The 12,621-nt window shown below is 37.3% G+C and overlaps 1 protein-coding gene across 2 annotated transcripts in view; it reads right to left on the bottom strand.

Annotated features, from left to right (window-relative positions):
• The window catches only part of LOC136836080 (WD repeat-containing protein 17-like), a 38,521-nt gene that overhangs the window by 22,155 nt on the left and 3,745 nt on the right, over positions 1-12,621 (bottom strand). For both annotated transcript variants that reach the window (XM_067100028.1, XM_067100027.1), the window contains exons 2-6: positions 11,434-11,604; positions 11,010-11,133; positions 9,799-9,905; positions 5,048-5,158; positions 2,711-2,901 (exon numbers count right to left, since the gene is read on the bottom strand). In XM_067100028.1, the coding sequence (XP_066956129.1) occupies positions 2,711-2,901; positions 5,048-5,158; positions 9,799-9,905; positions 11,010-11,133; positions 11,434-11,604 (704 nt within the window). The remainder of the gene's footprint in view (positions 1-2,710; positions 2,902-5,047; positions 5,159-9,798; positions 9,906-11,009; positions 11,134-11,433; positions 11,605-12,621) is intronic.

Here is a 12,621-nt window from a genome sequence, read left to right as displayed (position 1 = left end):
TAATTATTAAACTGGAATGGTTTGTAGAGTCAATCTGTTCCCAAATAGAATACTCTACGCTAAAACTTACAGCTTGGATATGTGTAATATAGTTTTCGGAAATACGGGGATTTCCCACCAAAGCGCAACAGATCAAACGTAAAGAACGCTCATGCAAAACTTTCAAAGCCTGCCTTACCCCAGAATCTTTAAGAATGACATGGTGAATAGCTACACAGTTGCTGTTAAATGATCTTTATGCAGTTCCAAGAAACTGACACAGGTGCAGTGCTGCATATCAGAGAAGCTGGAAACAAACCATTCCGACTGGGCAAGAACGAGAGAACGGGATTGCAGTTACCTTCGCAGTAAAAATTGCAACATAATTTTGTGTTGTTGGTGCCTGTTGTGTCAATAATTGTGGAAGCCCAGTGCGAGACACTAGCATCTGTAGCAGAGATACGGCTCTTTTGAAAAATAACAAAGCTGTCATGTCTAAGACAGGACTCGAATCCAAGACAATCCTGGAGATTTCATTTATGTCAGTCCTAGATGAGATATACAAAAATGGCTCAAAGAGTATACTCCTTGAATATATTATGTGATAAACTGCATTATATGAAATGTATTATGTGGTTTGTGTTAAAAATTACAGTATCAGTTGTAAAATAAGTTACCAAAGGAATACTGAATAGTACAAAAATTATTGAAGAAATGAGATATTACCTTTTGACATAATCGGCTTGAAAGACCATTTAATGCCTTCAACAAGCCATGTATACTTAAATTTTACAATAAAGTTATAAATGACTTGCATACTTCTAGCATTACTGCAGTGACTTGTAAAAATATTTTGACAGAATTAATTTTTTGCTTCAGCAAAACATGTATCCATTACACAGTGACAAAGATCAAGTCCCATAGTTTTACAGTTTATATTTATACTTCAGTAACTAATTAATGTATTTGAAGCAACTTGGCCCTAATGTTCAGGATAATTTTGTTTAAACTTCCTTCTTTTATTTTCTTCAATTCCTTTTCTGATGATAGGTTTATATATTATATAGTTATGCTAGTATATAGTATCTTTCCTTTTATTTTGTAAAAGCTGTGCCATACGTAGGTCCCATATATACACAGTTACTAGTCTTCTACTATAAGCAAGTGATGTACAACTGTTTATCAATCCTATGGGTTTCTGAACCTAAACATTTTTTGTGGGTGACACTCCTCTTTCTGAAAGCTGCATCATAAATGAAATTTTAAGTAACCTACACAGATATGGAACTTTCCCCTGAAATCAACTCAAATCACAATTTTCAAATTTAGACAGAGCACTTTTCAAAACTAGCATAAATTAAATATTATTGTTTTGCTCCTAAAGTAGCAGATAGTCAACTCCAATATTTGTAACTCAATATTATCTGATTTTGCTGTTGAATGCTGTTACTACTGGTACCAAACTAGCACTTCTATCCTGCTAAATTTTACTTCTTCAACACTTAAACTGCATGTGCAGATTTATTATCGTAACTTTAATAGAGGTCGCAGACACTACTAGTACCATTAATTGCACCATCGAGTATTGCTTGCTGACAGTAAAATTACAAAATATGATGTCTATCACAGCTCTCCTCCTCTAACCTCCTCCAACTTGTTTTTCACCAACACCACTGACAGCTCTCTCTGGCCCTCTGTCACCATAGACTTCAATCCTGGGCACTTCCTACCTAAACATTTGTTTTGCATTGACAGAGTTGTAAAAGTGAAAAAAAATTCTTCCAGCACTTCCCTTCCCTTTCAATATCTCTTCATATACTGCTACTTTCAAGTGTCAAATGCCAATGCCTTAGTTTTCCTTCCCTATATTACTTTTCATTTATATATATATATATACAGATACATTTACTTGTTCATTTATCCTAATTTACTTGTTATTTTCACACATGAGCAATCCATTCTGTAGACGCTGTTTTTTACAAGTGAATGACCATTTAATGCTCATTCAACAAAATGTTTGCTAATTTATTACCATCAAATTCAAAAGCCTGCCGGAAAATTGCCCAGGTATACAAAACTAGTATGCTTTGCATTAAAGATAAAAAGTAATGACTAGCGAGTGCCAGCAGAATACTGAATCTGACAGTAACATTTACAGTTAGGATTGCATGGCATATTGTAAATGGTACTATAGGTTCTTTGCTAGTGTCCTTCAGCCCCAGCGACCTTTTTTTTTTTCTGACTGTTACTTTTCATCTGCAAGACATCTTCATACACAGCCGTACAACCATACTATAACAAGGTAGTTTTAACAGTCAAATCTGCCAAAATGCCGCAGGAAATCCCCGAGCCATTCAGCACATAAAACGTAAAGAGAATTATCAGGTTACTTTGCTGGAGTCCCAAAGACAAAAACAGTACTCCTAAAATCCCTTTTATTTCTTTATTATAATTACTGTACTGAAATCTAACATCCTTCAGTCTCTTTAAGTTATTCACTTTCATCAGTTCAAAAATTTACATTACTGACCCTTAAAAAAGTCTGATAACCTTACCTGAAGTAAACAAGCATAAACTTACAAAATATAAGCATAAACAAAAACCTGTAGCATATAATAATAACTATATATAATAAAAGGTCTTCAAAGATAAATTCAACTATGGAGAATAATTAAATTCCTAAAAGAAAAGAACAACAAAATATTAGTACCAGAGAAAAATGCGACCATACCTTCTCTGTAAACAGTGATTCTACCATCCTCATGCCCAATAACAAGTCTCCCTGGTACAGAGGGATGCCAGCGATAAGTAATAATACCACTGGAATATCCATAGTCCTCTCTATAAGGATAGGGCTCTGTGTTGTCAGTGTACGCCCATAACTGGACTGGACCACTCTGGGTTGAGAATGAAAGAAGGTCCCTGAAATAGTAAGTAAAGTTTAACTAATCTGTCAAATGTAGGTCTAATTGCCATCAATAACTCATACAATACAAACATTCTTGATACATACACATGCCCTTCTCACATAATATAGTCCCCAAATAAAAATTGATTTAAAATCAATAAACAAATAAGTCTTTAATAACATAAAACTAGCAATCATGTGTTTTACACAAAATAAATATGAAGTGTTCTAAATTTGATCTTGGTTTGAAATTTAGACAGAACTAAGATTACTGTATCTTTCAGAAGTTAAGCAACACGATCAGCAGCTTCAGCAATATGGGAGCTACTACATGTGATGTTGGTACAGGCAGTTCCCAGTTATCGGTGGGGGTTCCATTCCGACAGCGTGATAATAAGCGAAAATTGCCGATTTTCGGTTATTGGCACCTCTGTTAGGTATGTATCGGCACCAATACATGATTATTGGTGCTGACAAGTGAAAATCAGTGCATACTGGCGCCGAAAATCGCCGATTTTCGTCGCTAGACAAGGGCCGAAAAACCAGATCACTGATAACCGAGCCCACTGATAACCAAGCCCGCCGATAACCAGGGATTGCCTTATACAGTTTTCTGTTGCTGCTGAGGATATAAACTTATTTCTATCTCGTTTTAATGAATGCTATAGGTGATTTTTCTCCAATTAACTTATTAGTGTTGTTTTCTGGGTAGGATACTATATTAGCTGCACACTGTACATAAAATATCTTTTCAAAATTCTTTGTTTTTCAACTTTTACTGACATATATATGAAAAATAAAATTTTACTTGTATCCACCACTTAAAAAGTATATCTACTGTAGATGCTCTTGTATGCTATCCTAATTTACTGGGCTGTACACTCCTAAATATATTTATAATTCTCACCGTCTTTGTCCCATTTTATACTCAGACATACTCTACTAAGAAAAACTTGCAACAACAATCAATCTGTGCCCAAGTGACAAAGGAATCACAATTTTTGTTATGAGCAGTTCAGTAGTTGAAGGCACACACTATTCCCCTCCTTCAATTATATACTGCATTTCATAACTGAAGGAAATATTTGTGACGAAAAAACGATGATCTATAACCAGAAGCTTTGTTACATCCTCTGTACCTTGGCATTCCATGGTCATAATGTGAAATCCTTTGCTTTAGATTATTCTGGAACACTTGACATTTTCTTGTTTTTATGAAAGGTGTGTTGGACAGGCTAAATTTGAGAGTAAACGTTGCCTATAGGACTCTTGGGAAAGGCCTTCCTCTGTACATAGTATTTTCCTTCACTGCTTTCTGACTTTTGAGTACAAATACTATAGGATTATTAAGCCTTTCAATTAGACATGTCAGATCAAAACATTCTATTCTCTGTAGGGAGGCACCACTTACAGTGTGCTTTGCATGGCACACTGTATATGATGTTTAAAAGGTTCTTTGCAGCATCTTCTTAATTCCCAGTGCATCACTTTCTGATTTTTACTTTCCATTTGTTCCCTTTGCTCTCTTCCTGTGCTATTTTTATTTTTCATATTAGAACAGATTCTTCTGTCAAACCCTATGTGAGTCTAAAATGTGACCAATTTATAATAATAATAATAATAATAATAATAATAATAATAATAATAATAATAATAATAATAATAATGAAAATTGATAATTATATAGTAACAGACACATGTAAAATAAATCAAAGATTTTGTATTGAACGGTGTTCGTCATCAGCGCTAAAGTTAACTTTAGCATTGATGAGGAACACTGTTCAAGTGTTTGAAAGTCTTTGGTTTATTTTATATAGTAATATATTTACTATATAATTGTAGATTTTCATTACACACATTATTATTATTATATTAACTTTAGTACTGATGAGGAACACTGTTCAAGTGTTTGAAAGTCTTTGGTTTATTTTACATAGTAATATATTTACTATATAATTGTGGATTTTTATTAGACAGATTGTTTTTCACGAAACTGTGAATCTCTTAGCAATAATAATAATAATAATAATAATAATAATAATAATAATAATAATAATAATAATATTAAGTAAACTCCATTAGTTCCAAAAGGGTGATGTCATAAAGAAAATCTATGAACATTAATCCACTTGTAAGCAACTGTACAGTAATCATACTTGCCTGTGACCAACACACCAAGCAACCACAGTTGGGACGCGACATATGCTTATAGCATACAAGACACTCTGGCTGCTGACGCTCCAAACGCAAACACGCTGATCTAACGAAGCACTGGAATAAAGGTGTTCAGCTTTAAAACATGCCACATTACTACACTATACATAAAAACGGCCAGTTAAAACACTTTTTACCTGTAAAGTTTGAGGGCTTCTCATGAGAGCGTGACAGCCTCAGGAACTTGTAAAAATTTGTCAGAATGAATTTTCCTAAAACATTTCAAGTATTACTAACAATTCTCATACAGCAGACAGAAACTTTATTCACAACCTTCTCTATTCCACAAATAGAAGATATATCAACCTTCTCTATCCCACAAATAGAAGATATATCCTTTAAACATTCTTATTTCAAAAATAAAAACCTCCCATATTCCTTTATATGTGGAAGGCTGACACAGTAAGAGCTAAACAGCAGCTGAAAATAAGACATGGTTGGATTATTTGTGAGATGTCCTTGGTTGGTTCTGACAGAAGCATAGCATTATGTACCTGATGGTCATCCTTTCACGTAAGTTACACTCACTGGCAATCAATGTAACTTCCTGACACATGTGGATTATGGAAATACCACGATGAGGGTTGCCTTCTGCCAAGGCCCTAAAAGAGTCTTGAACATCTAACCTTGCAGATTCTTGTGAAGGGCTTTATTCAGTGACACTAAGATCCATGAGATTATTCTAACAGCAGGAATATTTCTGTCCGTCTTAAAGCTCAGGAAAAGATTTTTAAGACCCCTAATTGTTTATGATGCCTAATCCTTTGGCAACATGCCAAAAGTAGCAGTTAAATAAAATTACTCAATTTGCAAGAAACTGATGAAGTCCACTAGGTGAAAGTTGAAGATCCTTCAGGGTAACTTTGGGTCTTAATTTTGTCACTGCTCCTCATCCTAATATTCACTATCAATTCTTGGCTTCTAGATATTATGTAACACTTATATCAATTCTTGGCTTATGGATGTCATGTGAAAACTAAGTTGCTTGTGGAAGGAAAACTAATCAACCAGTTGAATGAAACTAATCAGACCGAAATCTGTAAACACTGAAACCAACTCATCAATCAGACATTAAAAAAATGGTATTTTCATGATAAAATTAAGTTTCATATATACTTACCAAGTAATTTCACAGCTATACTTTTCCACTCCCGTGACAGCCTAAATTTTAAAAATTGTGGCAGCGCTTCTCTTGTTTTTGTGTAGGTGACTACCCCACCCACTATCGGGGAACAATAGGAACAACAAAGCAGAAAACGTCACTTCTTTTGTGCCCTTATGTCCATGAGAGGGGAGGAGGGAAGGCTCCGATCTGTAATTACTTGATAAATATATATGAAGCTTAATTTTGTCATGAAAATAACATTTTCATACACTGTACTGTAATTAATTTACCAAGTAATTACACAGCTGAATCCCACATTGACTGGAGGTGGGATCCATGGACAAATTCTACTCCAAAACATTCAGTCATAAAAAAGAATTTGAAATAGACAATTCGCTAGCATTGAAACAATGTTGTTTCCTTGCCTGGTAAGAGAGCTACTGCAGGTAATTGCTCCCTCTGGTCGGTGCTCATCTTGACCTGTAGTGATGTAGTGGCGTAGCCGCGAGTCGTCTCTACTTTTAAGTGGGAGCTTTTTAGAGTAAAGGACAATTCCAATTGCTCACAAAGAATAAGAACAGTTGCCCTTGCCCTGGGCACAGTACCAAAAAATAATAACCAGACAACACTGTCACCTACACTGCATTGAAGTTAAAAACCATCACCCAACCACTAAAGACTGGTGGGCTCCCCAATGACTTGACACCCCTACTTCAAAGCGAAGAGATCAAGGATAAAAAGGAATGCTTCCTACACTTCTTCCCAATACCATGCCAGCCACCAATAAAGGACCCAAGGTACTGCAATTTTCAAAAACTGTCTCTATTTCTTTCAAATAGCGCGTTGCAAAAATGGACTTACACTTCCAGTACGTCAACTGAAGGATTGCTGAGAGTGACATAATATGTCTGAAAACATATGAGGTGGTGATTGCTCTTAATCTCTTTGTGCTCACCTTTAAAGGTAGGCAGGATGTCCTCTACGTTTGTAAGGAGACTGTAATAAAGATTCCTAAGATAGGGGTCAAAAGGAATTCCTGACAGAGCACCAGAGATTACCGGAGGGGCCTCTGATTCTCTTGGTTCTGTCTATGTAATATCGAAGGGCCCTAACAGGGCTAAGGACCCTTTCGTCCTCTTCTGGACAGAGGATGTCCATAAGGTTCTTAATGGTGAATGAGTGCGGCCAGGGGTTGGAAGGTGTTTCGTTTTTAGACAAGAAATCTAGTGTGAAAGTACAGACTGCGTCTCCTTGGGCAAAACCAATTCGCTTGTCTATAGTCTGTATTTCACTTGACTTGCTTGGCAGTAACTAAGGCTACAAGGAAGAGAGTCCTCTTAGTCAAGTTCTTGAGGGAGTGGAACGGAGAGACTCAAAAGCGGGGCCCGTTAACCACTTAAGAACTACGTCCAAATTCCAAGATACGGAGTCAACTCACTTCTGCTTGGAAGTCTTGAAGACTTAATGAGATCACTAAGATCTTGGTTAGAGGCAAGATCTAGACCTTTGTGCTTAATAACTGAACCCAGCACTGATCTATATCCCTTGATGGTGGAAGAGGAGAGCCCCTTGGCAGTCATCAGGAACAGGAGGAAGTCTGCTATCTCGACTATAGATGTTTTAGCTGATGAGATGTTATTGTGCCATCATCGTCGGAAGACTGCTCACTTAGACTAGTAGACTTGGCAAGAAGACTGACATCTACATTTTGCAATAGCCTCTGTGGCTGACTTTGAAAATCCCCTCGCTCTGACGAGTTCTGACAGTCTGAAGCATGTCAGACCTAGAGCAGATAGTCCTTGATGGAATCTCCAAATGTGGGGCTGTTTGAGTAGACGTGGATCTTGCGGGAGCATCCTCAGAAAGTCCACTAAGAGTCTCAGGAGGTACAGGAACCACTCCTTGAGGGTCAAAACAGAGCTATCAGGGTCATCGTTACATTGTGACGGTACTGAAACTTGTTGAGCACTACCCATACCATGCTGAATGGCGGGAAGGCGTAAAGATTCAGATTCGACCTGGAAGTGGTGAACAGGTCCAAAGTAGGTCTGCCTCACAACTTCCACAGGTTGTTGCAGACCATGGAGTTCAAGGTCCATTCTGTGGGTAATATTTGTCTGCGGCAACTTGCTTCACCTGCTAATATGTTCATTTTCCCCTGGATGAAACGGGTGACTGGCTTCACCCAATTCTGGTCTGCCCAAATGAGGAGTTCTGTCGTGGCTTCGCATAGGGAGAAGGAGTGGGTTCTGCCTTGTTTCCTTATATAGGAAAAAGCCGTGGTGTTGTCTGAGTGCACCACCACAGTTTTGTTCTGACCGTTTCCACAAAGGACATTAGATCCAAATGAATGGCAGTCAATTCCTTTACGTTGACATGCAAATTCCTGTTGTTCCGAAGACCAGGTTCTGGAAGCTTCCAAGTTCCCCAGAAGGGCTCCCCAACCTAGATCTGAGGTGTCTGATAAGAAGTCTAGGGTAAGGTCAACAGGGCGTAGCGACTTTCCCTCCAAAGTCTTTCTTTGGGGAGACATCAAGGCTAGAGCAGGGGAAGATGGTGTGGCAGGATCATCTAGTCGACTAGATTTAGGAGTGGGTTCTAAACTATGAGCCCTAATTTCGGCTCTATAGGCCGCCTTCCTTTTCCAATCTCTATCTAGTTTTTCTAAGTGAGATTTCAATAACTTCCACTGCCTTTCGTCCCAAAATTTACACTCCTCACATGTAAGATCTTTTGAACTCACTAGTCCCCTGCACTTTGAGCAGATAGTATGAGAGTTGTAAGAAGCCATTAGTTAACCTAATACCTAATGCTGGAGGAACTTGAGTACAACATGATTAAATGTCAAAAAGGTATAAAAGCACTATCTGAACTAAGCTTGAAGGCCACACAGAAAAGTGAATACTTCACCAAATCCTGGAAGGATAGCCCAAAATAACGATGAAATACAGTAAAACAAACAAAGCTGCAGTAAACATTCGATGTTGTGTTGAAGACCGGCAGAAAAGAAGTGATGTTTCCGGTAGAAAAGAAGTGATGTTTTCTGCTTTGTTGTTCCTACTGTTCCCTGATAGTGGGAGGGGTAGTCACCTACACAAAAACAATAGAAGCACTACTGCGATTTTTAACATTTAAGTTGCCGCACAAGTGGAAAAGTATAGCTGTGTAACTACTTGGTAAGTTACTTACAGTATATGAAAATCCAAGTGTCCCCATTCAATGATGATAAATGAAGGTTAGAACAAAACAATAAACATACATCGTGGTGACCTTCAACTGGTTAAAGATGATGAAATGAATATCAAATGAAAAGGCATTCACAAAGTACTGTATAGCACACATGTACTTAGAATGAAATAAAGGGGTACTAACTTAGCAGGTGAGACATTAACCACTAATCTGTCTGATTTTGCAAACTTATCAGCATTTGGTTTATCTATCCTACCAAATGCTACGGCAAAAGTAAAAGTGTGAGGGCTTATACTTCATATATCCCCTCAAAAATTCACATCAGGTTGTGGCAATAATCATCTAATGTACTTATAAAACAGAAAAAATCATCTCCAAGCAGAACTTATTTATTTCTACTGACCTGGCTAAGAGATCTTCACTGGTGGGATGCCAATCCAAACATGTTATAGTTTTCCGATGATCAGCCAATATGCTGAAGAGCTGATACTCACTGCTACCTTCCTCAACCTGTTGAGCAACAAACAGATAACACATCAAAAGGCAGCAATACCAACTGATGCTGAGGCAAATATCACAAAGTTGAAATATTCTAAAATTACTCACTACAATATAACCTTGTTACACTTACTGCCTGTAAACTAGGAATTTGGAAAAAATAAGAATGAAGACTATTACAGTACTAAACTTAAGCCCACATATTTTGCAACATTCAAATACAACATAGTAAATCCCCTGTATTCGCAGGGATACGCGTACCCCAACCCCCGTGAACAGCTAAAATCCACGAATACTTAAAACCCCTCTAAAAACACTTAGAACTGCCTATTTTGATAGTTTAAATATAAAAACCGCTGAAAAAAGCTTATACTCTAAGTATTTTAAGTTTTATCACAGAAAGTGCATTTAGTCGTTGAGGCCAGATATGAAAATACAGTAATACTGCGAATGGGTGAATTTTCCACGAATAATAGGTAGATACGTTCCACAGAGAAATCCGCGAATAATTGAGTGAGACCGCGACTATGGGGGGTTTATTGTATTGTGAAAAAGGTGGGGGCGAGTTAGGTCAGAAAAAGGAAGAATAAATCTCTATGTGACAGAGATTTGCTGTTCATGAGGCCTTATCAATATACCTGTATAAGAGAATGAGAGAGAGAGAGAGAGAGAGAGAGAGAGAGAGAGAGAGAGAGAGAGAGAGAGAGAGAGAGAGAGAGTACCCAGTGTAGTGCTGTTGCAATGAAGGGTGATATGGACAAAATTGTTACGTATATTTTACTGAAGATAATACACAACAAATACAGTGTATGGTACCAGCTGAGGTATCCTCTATCTTTAGTCTTGCCTCATACTTAATGTTATGTTTACTTATCAAAATTATACTTATGGTCTGGCATACATAGGATTAAGAATACAGTATACTACCAAAGAATTGATAAAATTTAAACATATTTGGGAATATCTGGAGTATTGGCTATCCTGAAATAGCTTCAGCACCAGTTATTTTTAGATAGCAAGGACTTACTGTTTGCTGTAAAAAAGCACAACATGAAATAGGAGTACATGGGCAAGACCACTGAATTGCATGCCTCTACCAATACTATCATAACTCACTACATAAACGTATATAGCAAGGGTGGCTGCATATGCAAAGCGTCTAGAATGCGCAGTGCATATCTTATGGTTCCATGGCTGTGCACCAGCGGCCAGTAATGCTAGTTGCTGCAACATCCCGTCCCTGGAAAAAAGCAAGAAATAAAAAAGATCAGAATGTACATAATTAACACTTAATCAGCTGAATAAGTTTAAAAGCAAACCCTGACAATCTCATTAGTTATTACTATGTCTGCTAAAGTTCCTTAAACAATTTGAAGATCTTGGGGTCCTCTGGCCCTGAAACCCTCGGTCGTCAGGGACGTGAAGGATCTCGGCAACAGTATCATAAATCACTGTAAATTCAAACCTGATTTGCACAATCAAAGAGCAGCATATGCTAATAAATTCAAGATTAAAAAAATCACAAATATAGGATACTTACTCAGTTAAAGGATTTGCATGGCGGTTAACATTAGTGTCCTTAAGGTGACGAGACGAGACATGCCTGGCTCGTTCGGCAGCACATGCCCTGACCCTAGCTAGCACACAGTGGGTACTGGCACTCTGAATGTAGTTGGCATTGGCATACTCGTTCCACCCATACCCGTTGTCCCTGCCCGGTGACAAGGAAGATGCGTCAGGCATAATTTAAAAAAGGAACGAATGGATCATATTTATACAGTAGTTTTAATTCAATGAGTATTTGTCAGCTGAGCCCACTGGAGCACATACAGTTCGTTCAGAGAATGAAAGGTAAAGTAAGAAAATATATGTTTACATTTTACCGTACCTGGATATTAACACTCCAGTACAAAGTCACTTAAACTACATTTACTAACGTAAGCATATTGTGCTAGAGAGAAAAACAAGAGAGTATAAAGGAAATAAATATGGAGCACGAATAACAGCATATTTACTTATGCAATAAAACATAATAAACTGGACACAAGCTTATACCTGCAAGAGCAATGCAGTCAAAAGACTTATCATGAATGTATGCTGACCTTCACTTAAGACTAGGAATTCAATTTATGCTTTTGTGGTTCAACCTTCCTTAATACTGTACATATTATCAGACAACAGCTTTTAACATTAAGAAAACAAAGTAAGATTACAGTAAAGTGAGGATAACGATGGAATACAAAACACAATACTGTTAATAAGAATTGCACGCAACTAGTCACAATACCATTCTTCCATCATAATGCTGCTTTTACATGTATAAAAAGTGCCTTCATGAATGGAAGCGTAAATAACTCTTAAGGCAACCTGAGAAATACTTAATGTCAGAAATTAATTCATACAAATTACAATGCTCTAATTGTCCACAGTAATGATACATGTGTCCAGTCCCCATTACAGCAAAGACAATGATCACCTGCTTGCCAAAACTCATCTGAGTCAACAGTGAGTATTGTCAAGGGCCACATCCAATCATCAGTGCCCTTGCCAGTTAAATGAATGATAGTGTATGCCAGCTTTTGGAATGGTGTTCGCAGTTACTCACATCTACTGTACTTTGGTTTGCTCATGCTGGATACAGTAGCTCCTTGGCTTATCATATCTCAACTTCTCAGGATTCTATACCGATCAGTTCCATTATGAAGATCATTTCTGCCAGACATCTTTT

Source organism: Macrobrachium rosenbergii, chromosome 56, assembly GCF_040412425.1.
Source record: "Macrobrachium rosenbergii isolate ZJJX-2024 chromosome 56, ASM4041242v1, whole genome shotgun sequence".
NCBI classification, from domain to species: Eukaryota; Metazoa; Arthropoda; class Malacostraca; order Decapoda; family Palaemonidae; genus Macrobrachium; species Macrobrachium rosenbergii.
Note: the sequence above shows the minus strand (reverse complement) of the source record. Positions and strands in the feature narration are given on the sequence as shown.